The 17,528-nt window shown below is 55.7% G+C and overlaps 3 protein-coding genes across 3 annotated transcripts; 2 read left to right on the top strand and 1 right to left on the bottom strand.

The window, feature by feature from the left end:
* Positions 1-86: 86 nt before the first annotated feature.
* apsA-0 (Anucleate primary sterigmata protein A) lies at positions 87-5,836 on the bottom strand (the record flags this gene model as incomplete). The annotated part of the gene is made up of 3 exons (XM_032032871.2): positions 87-208; positions 263-5,324; positions 5,381-5,836. The coding sequence occupies 3 exons, from the start codon at positions 5,834-5,836 to the stop codon at positions 87-89; spliced, it is 5,640 nt and encodes a 1,879-aa protein (XP_031887839.2).
* Positions 5,837-9,855: 4,019 nt separating this feature from the next.
* cwc24 (Pre-mRNA-splicing factor cwc24) lies at positions 9,856-10,857 on the top strand (the record flags this gene model as incomplete). Its single annotated transcript, XM_032032872.1, has 1 exon — positions 9,856-10,857. The coding sequence occupies one exon, from the start codon at positions 9,856-9,858 to the stop codon at positions 10,855-10,857; it is 1,002 nt and encodes a 333-aa protein (XP_031887840.1).
* Positions 10,858-11,781: 924 nt separating this feature from the next.
* Positions 11,782-12,922, top strand: ATG3 (Autophagy-related protein 3; the record flags this gene model as incomplete). Its single annotated transcript, XM_032032873.1, has 3 exons — positions 11,782-12,287; positions 12,342-12,813; positions 12,869-12,922. The coding sequence occupies 3 exons, from the start codon at positions 11,782-11,784 to the stop codon at positions 12,920-12,922; spliced, it is 1,032 nt and encodes a 343-aa protein (XP_031887841.1).
* Between the last annotated feature and the right edge of the window lie 4,606 nt (positions 12,923-17,528).

Genomic DNA, 17,528 nt, shown 5'->3' with positions numbered 1-17,528 from the left:
ATGCTTCATTGCTTTTAAAATTACTTGGGAAGGAAGGCTGCTCAACAGCCGCGTGGAGATGTTCGATGGGAATGCGAACCACCAGCTTAGGCTCGCGACCTTAAGGTGCTCATGGCAGACGCAGAACGTCCGGGTTGAGAGTGGGAGTGGGAGCCAGAAGGCTGGCCTCTCTTAGAGTGGTGATGAAGTGTACCAACGTCGTGCTTGCCTGTGAACTTGTTAGCATCGTTGCAATGTGAGGCTTCTTGCGGACCAGACTTACCATCGCAGCAGGCGCGCACGTTCTCCAGTCGGTCGGCATCCCGGTCTTGTCTCTCAATAATTTCCCGGAGGTCCTCGGCACTATCGTGCACCTCGCTGGCCTCGTAAATGCTGGAGTTGGGGGCGACTCCACTGCGGCTCCTCATGCTGGAGAAGGTGTTAAAGTAGCCGCTGATCCTTCCCAGGGTCCCAATGGAAGGTCTCTGGGCCTGACCCTTGTTGGGGGTCAGAGTAGGGACATTCATCGACATGTCAATCGCAGGGGACTGATTGCGGGTCGTCCTCGAGTTGTACGAGGACACGGATGGAGGCGGCCGTGGGCGAGCCGTGGAGTTGGTGCGACGGCCAAACTGGGGGTTGAACTCGTCCACATCGGCCTGGGTAATGTGCCCAGCCATCTCTTCGACGTCAGACTGGCCCTCATCGGCTGTGCGGAGCAAGAGGTAAGACAGAGCGTTGAACCATGTCTCGTGTCTCTGGCCGGTTGTGCATGTAAACTTGATCGTTCTGCCAGGAGAGATAACAATCAAACTCTTGCGGTGGAGGCCGGGGGGCATGGGGTTGTCGTCCGTCACCACACGAACAGCCTCAATCGGGACACTCTTGCCACGGAGCTCAGATCGACCGGCAGCTGCCGGGTCACGGTCGCTCCAGTACAAGGTGCGAGTGTATGGGTGGACCCAGAAGTACCGTCTGTGTCTGTGTTCGGAGATTTCTCCACGGCCAGCCTTGCGGGTGTACTTCCACAAGTATTCTCCAATCATGGTGGAAGTGATGGCCTGGATCATGCGAGGGTCGGTGTTGGCGCCAAATCCAGATGGGTCCATGCCACCCAGCTCGTTACGAGGGTTGAAGCGATGGTCAATCTCGGAGACGAAGGAGGACACCGATGATTGTCTGCTCATGGTCGACAGCTTAGTCGGGGACTGAACAGCAACCTCGGCGGTTCCGTATGAAGGACCAGCCCGAGCCATGCGAGGAGTAGCCGAGTTCTTGGTGACAATTGACAGGGGAGACTGCGGCCGTCCGCCGTTAGGGGTTTGCGGCCGTTGGCTCCTCATGGCAGAAGCGGGCCACAATGGGGGTCCCATGCTTCCCTGTGACGATCCAGCTCTGGAGCCAGTCCTTGCCGCCTCGATAGCCTCCTTGTGGTTCGTCGGCAGCGGTGGGAGCGGCTGGTTAAGCATGCGGTTGCTGCTAGCACTGCTTGGTCTTCCCATCTTTTGCTCGGTGGAAATGCTGCTGAGGCTGTCGTGAGACGGGCGGCGAATGCGAACAGTGCCCGAAGAGTTGGGAGTGCCAATGAAAACCGACGACTTGTCCTGAGCCTCGACAGGCTGAGCCTTGGCCAGAAGCATCTCATCGATTGCCTCAGCTGTGAGCGAAGTCTGGGCGCCCATGTCAGTCGTCTGGATCGTGGCCTTGCGGGCAGGGCGACCGTTGGCGTTGGTCGAGATCTCCTTGAAGGGCCGCTGAGACTCAGGTGTCTCAGACGGTCGAACTTCACTAGGGGATTGTCGGGTCTCGTCCTCCGCAATGATGGGGTCGGCCTGAGCCTTGTTCTTGCCGCGACCGAAAACAGAGCCCATGAGGCCGTTCTTGGGCGTTCTGGGCACATCCTCATCGAATGGCGATTCCATGTCGGCAGGGATGATGAAGCCGTCCCGCTTGGGGCTGCGAGGCGAGATTGGGTGAGTTTCGATCGACTCAATGTTCGAGAAGGCGAAGTTGGGCTTGGAAATCTTAGCCTCGGGCGACTGGACAGGCTCGACTTGCTGGGAGAGAAGCGTAGAGAAGTCCAAAGAGGGGACAGGGTCGGCGCGGGGCGACACGGCCTGGGAGTGAATGTTGGAGTACGCCAGGATCGCAGGGGGAGGCGCGAGGACCTCGGGCTCAGCCTTCGGCTCAATGTTCTCCGACGCGATGGACGAAAGGCTAAGCGCAGGAGGCGGCGGTGGCAGTACCTCAGGCTCAGCAAGAGGCTCAATGTTGGCGAATGAGAGCGAAGACAAGGTGAGAGTCGGGGGGAGCTCAGCCTTGGGCTCGATGTCTTCAGAGGCAATCGCTGTGAGGCTGAGGGTTGGCGGGGCAGGGATGATCTCAGACTCCTCCCTCGGCTCAATGTTCTCGGCCGCGATTGACGAGAACGCCAACTGAGGAACGATCTCGGGCTCTGCCTTAGGCTCGACATTCTCCGCCACAATGGACGACAGAGTGAGGGCAGGAGGCAAAACCGCAGGCTCTGCTCTAGGCTCAAGGTTGTGGGCATAGAGCGCAGAGAGGCTGAGAACAGGAGTCTCCTGAACGACTTCGGGCTCGGCCTTGGGCTCGACGTGCTCTGAGGCAATGGACGAGAGACTAAGAATTGGAGCCGGCGCCGGCGTCGGAACCGGGATAGGTGCGGGCACGGCCCTGACGGCCTCGGACTCGGGCTCAGCCTTGGGCTCAATGTCCTCAGACACAAGAGCAGACATGGTGAGGTCGGGCGTAGGAACCACAGCCTCGGGCTCGGCGATGGGCTCGAGGTTATGTGCGTGAAGAGCAGAAAGGCTCAAAGCTGGAGGAAGGACCTGGGGTTCAGCAACCGGCTCCAGGTTGTGGGAATGCAAGGCCGAAAGGCTGAGAGCTGGAGGAGGAACTTCAGGCTCCGCAATTGGCTCGATGTCATGAGCTTGCAGCGCAGACAGGCTGAGTGCCGGCGGGAGAACCGGTGGCTCGGCCACGGGCTCGAGGTTGTGTGCGTGGAGCGCAGAAAGACTCAACACTGGAGGTGGCACCTCCGGCTCCGCCTTGGGCTCAACCGCCTCGGAAAGGAAGGATGAGATGCTCAGCGTGGGAGGCGGCACCTCAGGTTCAGCCTTGGGCTCAACAACCTCCGAGACAAGAGGGGTGTAGGCCAAGACAGGGGCTGAAGGCACGATCTCAGGCTCAGCCTTGGGTTCAACCGCCTCAGACACAATCGATGTCATAGTGAGCGGGGCTGGCGCCGGCAGAGGCGTCTCAGGCTCGACGACGGGTTCGATGTCCTGAATATCGATTGAAGACATGCTAAGCTCGGGCAGCGGCGGCAGGACGAACTGCTTGTTGGGGGATGGCGGCATAGGGAACTGCGCGAGCTTCTCGTCCATGTCGTACTGAGCGCCTGCATCGCTGTAGGAAATCGTGGACAGCGGCCGAGACTTGAGTCCGTCGGAGATCTGGTTTGCGGCCACCAAAGAACCAAGTGATGGGATATCTCGGTCATCGTGGACAACGCTGACTGGTGACATCGGAGGAGAGCGGACCATCGGCTCAGTCATCATTCCGGAATCAACCATAGCAGGTCTGGGAGCAGCTGGCCTCTTGACGGGGTCCGTCATGCCGCTGGTGTCGGGAGTGGTGAGAGACAACGAGGGAATGGTCGTCGTGGCTTGAGAAACCTCCGAATCAGCACTCGGGGTAGCAGATCTCGCGCGGCTGGGAGTGCCTTCGACGGACTCGGCATCGCTGGTCTCGAGCTCAGCAAGCTCAGCAAACAGGCTTTGACCGCCAGCTTGAGGTGTTCCAGCAGCGCTGCCGGTGGCGGCGCTGGCCGGGCTGCTTTGGTAGGCTGGCTCCTCGCTCGCCTGCCTAGAGCGGCGGTTGAGAAGTCCCCGGCTAAGCTTGACGCGCATGCGTTGATGAGAGTGTTGCGATGTCGGTGTTCGCACGTACTCGACATAGTCGTCGTCTTCATCTGCTGAGGTCGATGCAGTGCTGTCGTAGGAGTTGCGACCACCACTAAGCGCGAAGTTCTGGCGGAGCTCGCGGCCCTTAGACGGGCTCTCAGTCTCGGTTCCGGAATCAGAACCGGAGAGATCCTCAGCGCCGGTCTGGAAGTCCTCAGTCTCAGTTCCCCGCTCGTTCGCGGTCTCGAAGGCGGCATCGCTAGTCTCATTGGCTGTGTCGAACTGATCACTGGTGTCCGTGATCTGCATCCTGCTGCCGGGTCTGCGAACAGTCGAGGTCGAGTAAGAGGTAGGCGATGTTCTGGGGCTGCCAATTTCCGTAGCTTCCTCCCACTCAGCGTCGTCGGTGTAGATCTCATTGCGGCTGTGACGGTGACCTCCAAGCAGTCCGCGGGAAGGCTTCTTGAACTCTCTAGACTCGACCTTGCGGTTGCGGCGAGCGGGAGCAGGAGCGGCGTCGGTGCGAAGCTTCTCCAGCTCATCGCGGGTGTCCTGAAGCAGTCGCTTAAGCTCGAGCTTCTCAGTCTTCTCGCGGTGGATGACCGTCTTCTGGCTCTGAATGGTGCGCTGAGCGTGCAGAAGAGAGCTCTTGAGAGTCTCGGACTCGAGCATGGCGTGGCGGGGAGTTCCCTTGATAGGAGACGGCGGCGGTGAGTGCTCGGGGGTGAAGCCGTCCGCTCCGCTATCCAGGTCTTCGTCACTAGGGAGACGACCGAAATCGCGGTCAGACAGGCGTCCACGTTGAGAGGAGATGGCTCTGGCAAGCTCTTGGTTCTGGCTCATCAGGTCATCGACCTTGCGCTGCAGCGCGTTTCTTTCCGTCTCGGCGACGGCGGCATTCTTCTTGGCCGTTGTCAAGTCGAGGTCAAGATGCCTGGCGAATCTCTCGTGCTCCTCGGTCAGCTTGGCGACAGATACCTTAGCCTCGTCGAGCTCCTTCTGCGCCGAATTCTTCTCTGCTTGCAAGACATTGAGACTTTGCGTCAACTTCTTTTCGCGATCGGCGGCATCCTTCTGGGCAGCGACCAAGTCGTGCACCTGTGTCTCGAGGTTCCAGTTCTCATCTTTGTACCTGTTTTCGCTCTCGTCGAGTGTCTTCACGCGCTGCTGAAAGCTCTCCGTCTCGATTTCTAGCCTTGACTTTTCGGCCTTGGTGTCTTTGAGCTCCTCATCCTTTTCGGCGAGGAGGGACTGAAGGTTGCGGACTTGTGCGATAAGCGAAGTGCTGATTTCGGCGGCGAACTCGATATCGTGTATGCGACTTGAAGGCTGGTTGCGGACTTTGCGATTTGGTACACTCAACTTGGAGGGCGAGCCTGTGGCGATGTTCTCGAACTTTGAGGGGCTGACGGAGCGCTGCAGCGTCGAGGTTAGCGCCAGAGCGCGCATTCATCAGAAGATGCGAAACTTACTCTTCCCATCTTGCCGTCCGGAACATAGGGTGAACCTCCAGCAGCCTCGTTGCTGGGCACCCTTTGCTTGGGCAAAAACGCCCGTGCAGTCTCTCGGGCGACATCATTGAATTCCTTTTCGATTTCGACGAGCTTTGAGCGCAGGTCTGGTGTGAGCTCTCCTTCGGTCTGCTGCTCCTCTACCTCCTTCAAGCGCTCGGCAAGCTCCTTGCGCTGCTGAACCAAAGCTGTTCCCAGCTTTCCGGCCTCATCTAGGCGACGTTCGGTGTCGGCGATGTGTGCTTGCAATGCGCGCTTGGCCTGGTCGGGCGATGCGCCGGGGCCGAGTGCGAAGAATTGGCTGTCGTATCCAGAGTATCGCTGGTTGGCGGGACCCGGGGGAGAGACGAAGGGGTCGTTCGCATCCGCATCGCCGGGCGGCAAATGTGGTTTATCGACGGCGAGTGAAGTAGCCATGTTGGTGGTAACGAGGGGGGCGCCGCCGTTAGATTCGTTGCGGCCACATTCAGTGCAATTATCCGGTGTAGGTTGTTGTCGTGTTGTCGCCTCGGTGTCTGGGTGGTGGTTGTGGTTGTCGCGATTGGCGGCCGGGTCGAGAACAAGCAAGCTCCGGTAGTTTGGCCGAGGTGGACGAGGTTGTGTTTGCTGCTGCTACTGCTGCTGATGCTGCAAGGGAAGCGCGGGGCGTGCAGAGCCGGCTGCCGTTCTGCTGGAGAACCTAGCAGGAAGTTTGTCGACACAACAGGTCGGACAAGAAAAAGAAGGACAAGAACCTGAGAGGAGGAGAGGGGTCCGGAGAGGGGATCGCGGTGGCCGTGTATGGTCGAAAACGGAAAAAACAACAGCTTGGGACGAGGGGAGGGGAGAGGTGATGTTTTTTGTTGACCTTTGACTTTGTTGTTTGTTTCCCCCCCAGACAGCGGGTGCAGGCTGTGTGTTGTTGACTGGAATGCGTCCCCAGCAGTGGTGGTTCCCGGTCCGGGTTGTGTGATCGAGCCGCTGGCCAGAAATGGGCTACGCGACCAGCAGGATGTGCCCAGGAAAGCAGGGCAGTGCCTGTCGGCTTTGTTGTTTGGCCTAGAGTATCTGCACGGGGGCTGCAGCTAGAGAGGATGGGATGGGATGGGACGGGGTTGGTGGGATGGCCCTAAGCTAGACGCGCCCGCACCACTGACTTGCTTTGCTTGCAGCGCTAGAACGTCAGGTCCCAGCGGATTTCTCTCTCTTCTTTCTTCCAGGTTGCTCTCCACACACGGACGCAATGAGGTCAGCTGAAAAGACCGGGCGAAAGACGACGTCTTTAGGACAGGTGTTGCCGAAGAGCTGGGTAAAAAAGACAATGAGGAATTAACCGCCAGAAGGAGAGACAAAGGTATTATTAGGAAAGGTCTGCCGTTTCCCGGAGTCTCGGTTGGGACGGGCGAACGATGCCAGGGGGAGAAAAAGCAAATGATCTGGCGTGTTCGGGAGGAGCAGAGGTCTCAGTCTCAGTCAGTCCCTGGGAAAGGCTGACTATCTGCAGATCCAGCGATTGCGGCACTGAGCTGTACGATGGATGCCCGCAATGCAGTGCGATACGGTGTGCGCAGCGGCGGCGGTGGAGGAGGAGGAGTCAGGTGGGCGTGGGAGCGACAGTGACAGGTCGCCGTTGGATTGGCGACGGGCAACAAGCAGATTGCAGCTTTCCAATTGGCGAGGTGGTGACTGACTCTGTGTCTCTCTCTGTGTGGCCGCTGGTTGGGTATTCGCAGGGTCGCAAGTCGGTCGGTCGATCGGTCGGAAACGAATGAGAGTGCGCTGCGGCGGACGGAGTGGGCTGTGGGCGGACGACAAAGACTTGCGCAGAGATAAAAAAGAGTGACAAGAATAATAGATAACAAAAAGGGTAACGGGAGGTGGTAGTGAGGGTAGTAGGGTCGGGTAGATGCAGGTAAGATACCTGTAGGTTGGCGACCAAGCTGGATGATGGTTGGTACCGCGCGGTGAGGTGAGGTAGGGAAGGTGGGAGTAAACGCGACACCTAAATGTGTACAGGGCAAGGTGATGTAAGACGAAATAAAAAAAAAAGATGGGTGACAAGAAGGGTAAAATTAAAACAAAATGCCCCGAACCAGCATAGACATGAACAGCTCAGAGAGAAAAGAGATTATTACGTCTCTTGTATCTGATCTGATCTGTGTCCTGTGCGTGGTTGGTTTCCGATTACGGTCGTCAATTCGACTTCGTGATACGAATACTACGAATACAAAGTGGCGGTCCGTAAAGAGAAGTGAGGGACGAAAGAAACGCGGTCGCGGTTGTCGGCGTCGGCACGAAAAACAGAGAGAGGGGTGGAGGGAGGGAAAGGAGGGAGAAGGGGGTTAGTAAGGCGAGGCGAGGCGAGGGTTAATGGGAAAGAGGAGAAAGAATGAGAGAGAGGAGACGCGAGGGGATATTGAGAATGTGTTTTCCTCCTCTTCGACCGCAGAATGGATCCAGACCAGGACCAGAAAGAGCAGGACCCAGCACATGAGGTTTTGACGAGAGAGCCAGCTCCTCTCTGCCCGTTCGCTTGTGAACTAGGCCCCAAGCCTGAGCCTGTCCCATTTGCCTGCGAATGCCTGTCTGGCCCAGGGTTTTCTCAGCGACTTGCCTGGGATTGTTGGCAACGTCTCCATCCTCTCCAATGAACCACGACCAGGTCACTGCACTTCAGGGTTCCACCGTGGAGCTGCCACTCTTGAGTTGTGCAAGTGTGAAAGTGTGCAACTCGGGTACCTTACAGTATGTGGGTGTTGGCGGATCAGGTACATGAACTCTGGCCGGGATGCGCCGACAACGCATGTACCTTGCATACGCATCGTGTGCTCTCGCGCAGTACGCTGCGTGCCTTTTTCGATAATTCGCCTTTCCCGTCAAGCCATCGCACGCCTGTTCATGGCGTAGCTACCCAACTACCTGACCCTCGGTAGCGCTATTGAGCTGGTGTGCAAAGCTCCCCTCGCCAACCGTTATTGCTTCCTGAATCTTCTTAAGACGGCATGATGGCATGGGCAGAGCCAACTTCCCAGAACCAAGCAACAAACTCCCCTGGCCGTCATCCATCCGGCGCATCATAATCATCATCACCGCAACTGCCCCAGCTCAGCTCGACCCCCTTCTGGGGAGCCTTCAATTTCAGCATGCCTTAGCGAAAGCTTCTGGGGATCCATCCAGCGAGGCACTGCGAAGCCACTGTGACGACAGTTGCAGGGTCGCCGCACCCGGTTGCAGCCAGGCATTGGGGAATCAGATCGCAGCACAAGCACAAGCACAGGGTGTCACTCTCCTCCTCACTTACACAGAATGAGTACAGGGCACTGTACGGTCAGATGCTGGGGCGCCTCCTGCTGCACGCAGCACAGCTTCTGCATGCTACTGCGCTCTTCAGGTAAGGTAAGCTCCGGAGCACCTATCGGGAGTCTGACTAGACTTCAGTGGCATGTGTTTTACGATGGCTTCATGCACCATCGAGGGGCAATATTTACTCGTTCGTCCCATCTTTTACCCTTCAGAGTCATACACTCTTTGTAGCTGTTTATCCCTCCACAACCAGAGCCGTAGCCAATCGAGGGGGTCAGATTCAACAACACAACCTCATCCTCACACGGCCCTTGACCCTGGCGACCTTGTTCCCAACCTCCTCATTAACAAGTTGCGCAGTAGATAGAGCGATAACCTCCAAAGTACGAATTATTCGTCCCCGCGGGTGCGCCCCCAAGCCAATTTTACCCAGCGCGGCGCGGCATCATGCAAGCAATCAGTCGCATCGCGCATGGCATGGCATGGCGTCAGCAGGGCATAACTCATCCACCACCTCTCGCTTCTTCCCCCGCCAACCCATACCGCCATATCTCATCGCTTCAAAGCAAAAAAGACACGCGATCTGCTCGATGTGTTTTTGCCTGCAGGCTGCTGGCCGTTGCCCGCATAACTTTGGCCAATTTTAGCCTGGCCCAGTGGTTCCGCTATGAGTCTGCGCTAGCCGGTCGTGGAAGCTCACCCCTGCAAGGTTCTCGTAATGACCCCGCTGTTGCCCAATCATGTCATGCCCTGGTATACCGCTGATTTGGACCTGTCAACCGGCACCGGCCCAGCTCCAGCTGCCCCGCCCGTCAGCTGATTGGCCTCGCCCGTCACCATCGTCGCCCAGCTCAAGCCACGCGCTTTGTCAGCCTTGTGGCTTGATCTTCAGCCTTCTAGAAGTTCATCATTTGCGATCGACGCCCAAGCTAAAGAAGCGCCCCAGGATCACCCAAACTTCATTTCAACTACCGCCTTTGCCAATTACCACTTGATAAATCTCCGGCAGACGAGATAAATACTGTCCGTTCTTCATCAAACACAAGCACACCGCGAGCGAAGACAAAATCTCCCGCAGGCGAGATACACACTGTCCGTCCTTCATCAAATACACATACCCCCACGAGCGAGCCCGTCCAGGTGATACATCAGACATGGACGCAGGCGCAGACGCAGCGGCTGCTCCCGTTGCCGTATTCAAGAAGAGAGGCGCCAAGGGCAAGGCCAATATCCGCAAGAGGCCCGCCACGCCACCACCCGCCAACAGCGACTCCGATTCCGACTACTCCTCCGAAGACGAAACGGGCCAAAGGGTCAAGAGACGGAAGAAGACCGGCGCCATCACCGCATCCTCAAAAGACCAAGCCGCCTCGAGGCAGGAGCTATCAGCCACAGTCTTCAAAGCCGATCGTAATGTCCCCATAACGGACAGCAATGATGCGACAAAACACAGCAACTGGTATGACGAGGACGGCAAGGACGCGCTCGACGCAAAGAACCTTCTTGGTTCGGCACGGTCGAAGCCATCGCAAGCGCCTGACGGAACATACAAGGGGCTCGCAAACCAGACATCGTTCATCCAGAAGAACCCCGATGCGCCAAGCCGAACAGTAGGGCCCATCAAGGCACCTACGAATATCAGAACCATCACCGTAACCGACTTCGCTCCGGACACATGCAAAGATTATAAAAAAACGGGTTTCTGTGGATTTGGCGACAACTGCAAGTATCTGCACGCTCGTGAAGACTACAAGGCTGGCTGGCAGCTCGATAAGGAATGGGAGAGTGTCACAAAGGGCAAGAAGAACATAGGAGGCACCGTGGTAGCGAGCGCGGACAGGACCAACGTGGAGAACGACGATGACGATGAGGAGGACGCGATGCTGGAGAACATCCCATTCGCGTGCATTATCTGTACAGAGGCGTACAAGGCGCCGATCATCACGAGATGCGGGCATTACTTTTGCGAGCCATGCGCGCTCAAGAGGTACAGAAAAGACCCGACGTGTGCTGCCTGCGGGGCAGGCACAAACGGCGTCTTCAACTCTGCCTCGCGCTTGAAGAAGCTGTTGGAGCGCAAGAGAGAACGCGCTGCAAAGAGGCGCCAGGAGGCGATTGAAGCCGGTGAAGAGGTCAGCGATGAGGAAGAAGAATGAGTTCCACGTAGATACCAGTGTCTATTTAGCCAAAATAGGGTCGACCAATGAGGTTTGCAAAAAGCGTCATCAGAAGTGTAATCTGGGCGTGAGAGATATTCCATGTAAATATGCAAACCTGACCTTGAAACCAGTCGCCAGCAACAAAGCTCCAAACTACAGATTGTTCTCCAACTCATGAAGTGTGCAGAATCGTCTCGCAGGCTGTGATTTAGTTTCCATGACCGTCTCTTTCATCGCATCCTTGACTCCATAGTTCCGATTTGCTTCATGATTTCTAAATGGAATTTGAGAACACCCACGCCCAGAAACAAGAAAGCTAGCAGACACGAGTTTCAGGCGGGATCGGCAAGTGCCTGTGCTGCACCACCTACACAAAACACTGCGTAGGTGGCAGAGGCACACTCAAGACGGTTCAAACGGCTTTTGGCAAATGAGATCCGTGCCCCTCCTCAGTCACTATGAATGGCGCCAGTGTCTTCCGAGATCCCGTCACCTCCATTTCAAAGTCAAGAGCTGAGGTGCCTACCACCAAAGAGCCACCAGCACCGATAAGATAAGCCCCTAGGCAGGCGTCACCCCGCCACCTGCTTCCCTGTCCAATCGTGAGACAACCCCGCCATCCATGTGATCGGCCGGAACAGCTGCCACAGCTCTACTCCCAGTCATCACATCAGGCGGAACCTCAGAGGCTACATCATTCCGGTGACGACAGAGAGCCGGGCCGCGACGCCGACTTCACTCTTACCAACTACATCTCCAGCCCCGCGAGCCGAGCACCGCAACAGACCCGCGCGCATCGCATCGCATCGCATCGCATCGCATCACAACGAGTACAGACTATCCAACATACCCCGCCATCTTTAACGCAACAGCACGACAGAACACACACCGCACGCACCCACGTGCCCGCAGCAAACAACCATGAATCTCCTCTACTCGACCGTAAACACCCTGCGCGACCGCTACGCCCCGGTATCGAACAAGTCGACCTTCCGCCAGACGGGCGAGATCACCCCCGACGAGTTCGTCGCAGCGGGCGACTACCTCGTCTACAAGTTCCCGACCTGGTCCTGGGGCGACGCCGACGCCGACAGCCGTCGCGCCAGCTACCTGCCTCCTGGAAAGCAATATCTCGTCACCCGCAACGTCCCCTGCAACCGCCGGCTGGACGATGACTTTGCTGGCGACGCGGGACACGAGGAGGCCGTCGTCGAGGGCGCTAGAGGCGGTGACGACGACGAGGATGGCTGGCTGCGGACGGGCGGTCTGGCGAGCTCGCAGCCGCTGAAGGTGAAGGAGATTCGGACGGTGGACGACTCCGGCAACGTCGGCGAGAGGGAGGTCGTTGAAGACGACGAGATTCCGGACATGGAGGACGAGGATGACGACGAGGCTATCATTCCCGACGCAGGAGAGAACAAGAACAGGTAGGGACTGCCCCGGGGTTAACCGTCGCAATGTGATGCTGACACCTGCAAAAGTGGTCGCCGAACATACACCCTCTACATCATGTACTCAGCCTACTACCGCACACCCCGCCTCTACCTGTCGGGCTACAACCCCAACGGGCAACCCCTTCCCCCAAAGTCGATGATGGACGATATTGTTGGCGACTACAAGGATAAGACGGTGACGCTCGAGGATTTCCCCTTCTTCGCCAACAACATCAAGATGGCGAGCGTGCACCCTTGCAAGCACGCCTCTGTCATGAAGACACTGCTCGACCGCGCCGACGCCGCGCTCCGCATCCGCCGTGAGAAGCTGAGGGCCGGCAAGGCCGTGGGGGGCGACCAGGGCATGGAAGGTCTCGTAGACGAACTCGGTAAGCTCGATGTTAAGGACGCCCAGGCCATCGCCGATAAGAACGACGAGTGGGAGGAGGTCGAGCAAAGCGAGGTTGACGACCAGGAGGTTGCTATCCGGGTGGATCAGTACCTGGTTGTTTTCTTGAAGGTTCGCATCACGCAAGTTGGGGGCATGGCCGGTGTGTTTGCTAACAGAAACGCAGTTTATGGCCAGTGTGACACCTGGCATCGAACACGATTTCACGATGGGAGTGTAAATGCCCTTTGGCACGGTTCTGGGTTAGGAGTCTGTTTCCTCACGGCTTGCACACCACTGCGGGTTTTCATTATCAGATTTGGACACGGGGTTAGATTACGGGTAACGGCGATAACGAGGATTCCATTAGACTACAAAGTCAAGAAGACACTACGGCATGTTTTTTTACTCCAGTCTTCGTTCGTTCATGATCATAGATAGGCATTGCGTGACTTGTGGCGTCTTTTAGGTCTCAATATTGTGCAATGGGGAGGGCACAGCGTCCAGTAAGAGAGGTATGAGGCAGGGGAAGTGAGATTCATCGTAAATATCGGGCGAGCTTGAGCCGCATCTAGACCTGTCCGCGACTCTCTCAAGGCCACGTTCTTTGGTTGGCTGCCAGATTGTAGGTGCCTCGCTATATGCCTCCTCGATTCTTCCCCCCACAGACGATGGAGATTATCACCATTGACAACTTGGCCTCGATCTACAAACGCGCAGTTTCTCTTTGGGTTCTCCTTGGAATTAAAAGCACCTACACGGTCGTACTTTCAGCACGTAGGAAATGTGTAGCCGCGTAACCACAGTAAACATGGGTCGTCTTCTTCTCACGAGACTACTTATCTTCCTAGCGAAGCCCAGATAAAGACACTTCATTCCTGATACGGTCACGTCGAAAAGGCATTCCACATAATCCGTCAGTAAACTTCTGGAAGCCCTGCGCTTGAGAAACTTCGCTTTGCGGATAGAGTGCTCGCCTGCTAATGTTTCGACCGAGAGAGGCAACATCAAACTTAAGCGACCTCGTAGCGTTGTTGAGCCATGTGCGCACAAATTTGAACGTGCACTTCATGGATGCAATATCCTGTATGTTTGAATTGCATCTGTTTAGCCGTCTTTATCTGATCATTTAGCTTGACGAACAGGACTGCCTTCATTGCATATACATAGCCAATGCAGCCTAAGACGTCTCGTATCTACTTCTACTCATGCTGAGAACTCGCTTCAACGCGGAAAGATCTCTTCCCGTAGCCTCGCGGGCCGTAGCGGAAAGTTATCACGGCGCTCAGCGTCTAGCTAACCGCGTAGAACAACCCAGCTCAAGTCTACACAACCAAGAACTGTACGCTGCCGTTCGTTCTTTCCGTTGGGGCACTTCAGAGTGACTCTCGCCCCACGCGAATTTTCATCTGAAAGACTGACTGACTGACCTCAGTTCAGGGACGAAGAAAACCAAAAAGCCAACATCCTAACACCCACAACCGCCAACCCAAGTAACCAAACCAAAAAGTTGCGCCGAGGGAGAATCGGACCCCCGGCTCCCCGACGCTGCTTGATGGCAACGGAGAATTTTACCACTAAACCATCGGCGCTGGTTGGATGATCCTGGCGATGCTGGGATCGGTGAGGGGCGGAGGGTGGATGCGGCTTCATATTCGGGTGGGGGTCGATGATGGGGATGGAGCCGGGCGACGGATGGGGTTTCTGGAAGACGGTGATGTAGTTCGGGGCCAGAGCTTACTTTCTCTCTCATTTTGCTCCAGGGACTTGGCGTTTTGGTAGAGATCGAGAGCCCTCTGCACAGCGAGAAACTTCATCTTGCGCAACTCCTAGCTGCCTCGATAGCGCATGCGCATGGCTTTGCATGTTCATACGACATTAACCATGTAGTCAGCATGTCATTACATCTTGTAATTCCGATTGCTTAGCTTCTTTCTATACACTGATCTTTGGGCTCTGGTTCATATAAGCCGTTAATGTCGTAGAAGCCACAGACAGATATAGAAGACCTGCCGAGATCACCTAGTCAATATGTCCATGAAAGCATCACGATTTTAAAAAACAGTACCTTTCTTATGATCAGCCAGGTTTCTCTTAGGCTTAAGTCTCAATAGCTGTTTGTCTTTGTGGCCCCTTCTGTCACGCGGCACCTAGGTAAACTACGTGCATTGCTCTTATTCCATGGGCTGTAGCTCAATCATGCTGTTTTGAATTCTATACACAGATTTCCACCAGCCTTAAAGAGCAAGGCTGACGATTTCATATTACAAGACGGCATTAATCTCAGTGTAGGTTCTGGAGTCTAGGAGATGAAGCAGCAGGGCCAAGGTCCAGCTCCGAAAACTTCCAACAGGCTTGGTGATGAGCATCGAGACAACGATCTGCGGCGGCCTGAAAGAGCCCGTATGAAATCTTCACCAGATTGAACTTCTTCTTGACGCTGCGACATTACTACTTCAATAACTTGGCCACTTATTGAAACCGCGGCAAACCATTCCTCTACCCAATCTATCTCGATTTCATCAGAACTCTGGCTGCGAGAGTAGTCCTGATAGAATTGTTGTTGCATCTGAAGACAGAGGACAGTGCACAAGCAGCGAAGAAGTCATCGCATGTCTTGATTTGATGTTTTACCAAATTAACACATCCCATGCTTAGATTTGCCTAGCCGGTCATTAATTCTATTCGCGCAGTCGAGTAGCCAGCTCTTACAACAAGGCTGGTTTTAGAACTGGCAGTAGACGCAAGTAATCAGATCGCTTGGGTCTATGAGAAAGTTGACAAAGCCTGGTTTCCAACAAAACTCAACGCAGTCCCAAATATCTTAGGTTATGGTGACAAGGGAATGGAACTTGTCTGCAGCACATGAAAGTAAAGCCTGCATAATGAATAAAAGTCTGTGGCTATGAACTCAGTTTTTCAGGTTCAGAGGACGAATTGTCATCTACCCTTGCTGAGCTGATATCGTTGTAAGTCGACCGCTGCCTCTTAAACGTTGCGTTTGGCTGCTATTGTCTGCGTGACAACTTTCAACACAATTTCAAGGCATAAAGACCTGTTAGCTATCACTAGAACATGTAATGCACTAGTGGAGGAAACCAGGGGCTACGAAATCCTCAAGTATCCTGTATCCAAGACTTTGTGTCAAGCGACATGGTTATGAACCAGCTTCTCCCTTATATGAAATGACAGATGACTGAAGTGCTTTGAGTTGTCGAAGCAAACAGTAAGCCAAAGTTCTTAGTTTTTAGATCGACATGTTGGTGCAAACCAACTCCTGGGAAAACTGATCCGTAGTTGTCACTGTGTTACTTTGGTCGATCAATCCAGTCTTGATACCTCGGCTTACCGACGAAATTTCAAATATCACAAGCATCAGGCTCGCTCAGCACAACCTGGATCCCACGTTGCCCGGTAATAGTTCCTTCGCCCGTGTTCAACGTCTCATTCGTTCCTAGGACCCTCACGATTTCGCCCGATATTTCGTCACATGTAAGATGACAGGAAACACATGCCAGACGAAAGAAATGACCTTGTCCAGTGTCATGGATGTCTCCGCGTGACAGGTCTCACTTTTTAATTATCCAGTACGACAACAGCGAAACCGACATATCATCGGCAAGTGTGACTCCCCCAGCCACCACTAGCCACCTCGTCCCTGGCAGCACAACATACATGGATGCCTCGAGAACTAATCTCACCTCGGCCTCGCGAAAGCACGCCAAGTGGTGAACCAAGATTGGAAGCGCCAGACTCCTCCAGGGTGACACAACTTCGCAACCCCCCTGCCCAGTAAACCCGACAACGGCAGCCGGCAGGGTTCAAGCTTAGTCTCCGCCCGCGAGAGACACAACATCTGCCAACCAAGCGGGGATGGAGCCCTCCTGCCTCCGTGCCTCCGCACCCGGAGCGGCCGACGTATGTGCGCCGTGACCGGCGCGAAGCCTCACTCCCCCTTACTGGACGGCCGACGCCACGCGCCCTCGCTCCCTCTCAGGACCCAGGTGTCAGTCATCCGCGCACAGCACAGCCAACCAGCCTGGCCGAACAGAGCCTCCTGTTCCTCAACCGCATGCCTCGCTTCACATGCCCGCTATATTTCCGCACATTCCCCTCAGTCTATCCTACGCTGCCCCGCTCGTCACACAGCGTCTGAAAAGCGTGGGCAATATGCAGTTTGTCCCACGAACTAGACAACAGTAAACACTCTCAACGAGCCCGGGTACACAATACATGCCCATTACCACCCAATACGCATAGCATTCTTGCTATACCTCGCGAATTGACCCCCAATCTTCCCACCGCTATAGTCATGATTCGCCAGGGCCACGCGTACCACCCAAAACACCACACGCAGCAGATCAAGAGAGAGACAGTCAGAGAGATAGCAACACTAATCACGCCGCTAACGCAACCGCCCATCACCAGCCCGACGCCGTGGTCACCTCAAACCAGACGCCCCCCCTAACCAAAAAAACTAATGCATCCTCCAAAGGGGGTACTTGGTCCAGCCTTTTGCCATCCTTTCCCACTTCCCATTCCCACTCCCCCCCGCCGCCGCTGGAAAGAACAACGCCGCATGACAACAAAGTCTGACAGGCCTCCCACCAGAGGGTTGCCGACATACCCGCTTCCCACCGCCGTCTTGGCAGAAGCTTGACTCGATGTCTGCGATCAGTCTAACATGATCAAGCAATAATAGTACCACGCGAGCCTCAAAACCGGCCGCCGGCTTTCCAGCTCCCAGCTCCTCGGGGCTACCTAACTTGGCTAGCAATACCTTCGCCTTTCTTCGGCCCGAGTCGAGGCCTCGCGAGTTAGGGAGAGAGAGAGAGGTTGGAAATCCC

The sequence above is a fragment of the Colletotrichum fructicola genome (assembly GCF_000319635.2).
Source record: "Colletotrichum fructicola Nara gc5 chromosome Unknown KSG_Nara_v1_contig06, whole genome shotgun sequence".
In the NCBI taxonomy this organism is placed as follows: domain Eukaryota; kingdom Fungi; phylum Ascomycota; class Sordariomycetes; order Glomerellales; family Glomerellaceae; genus Colletotrichum; species Colletotrichum fructicola.
This window is presented reverse-complemented; position numbering and strand designations above follow the sequence as displayed.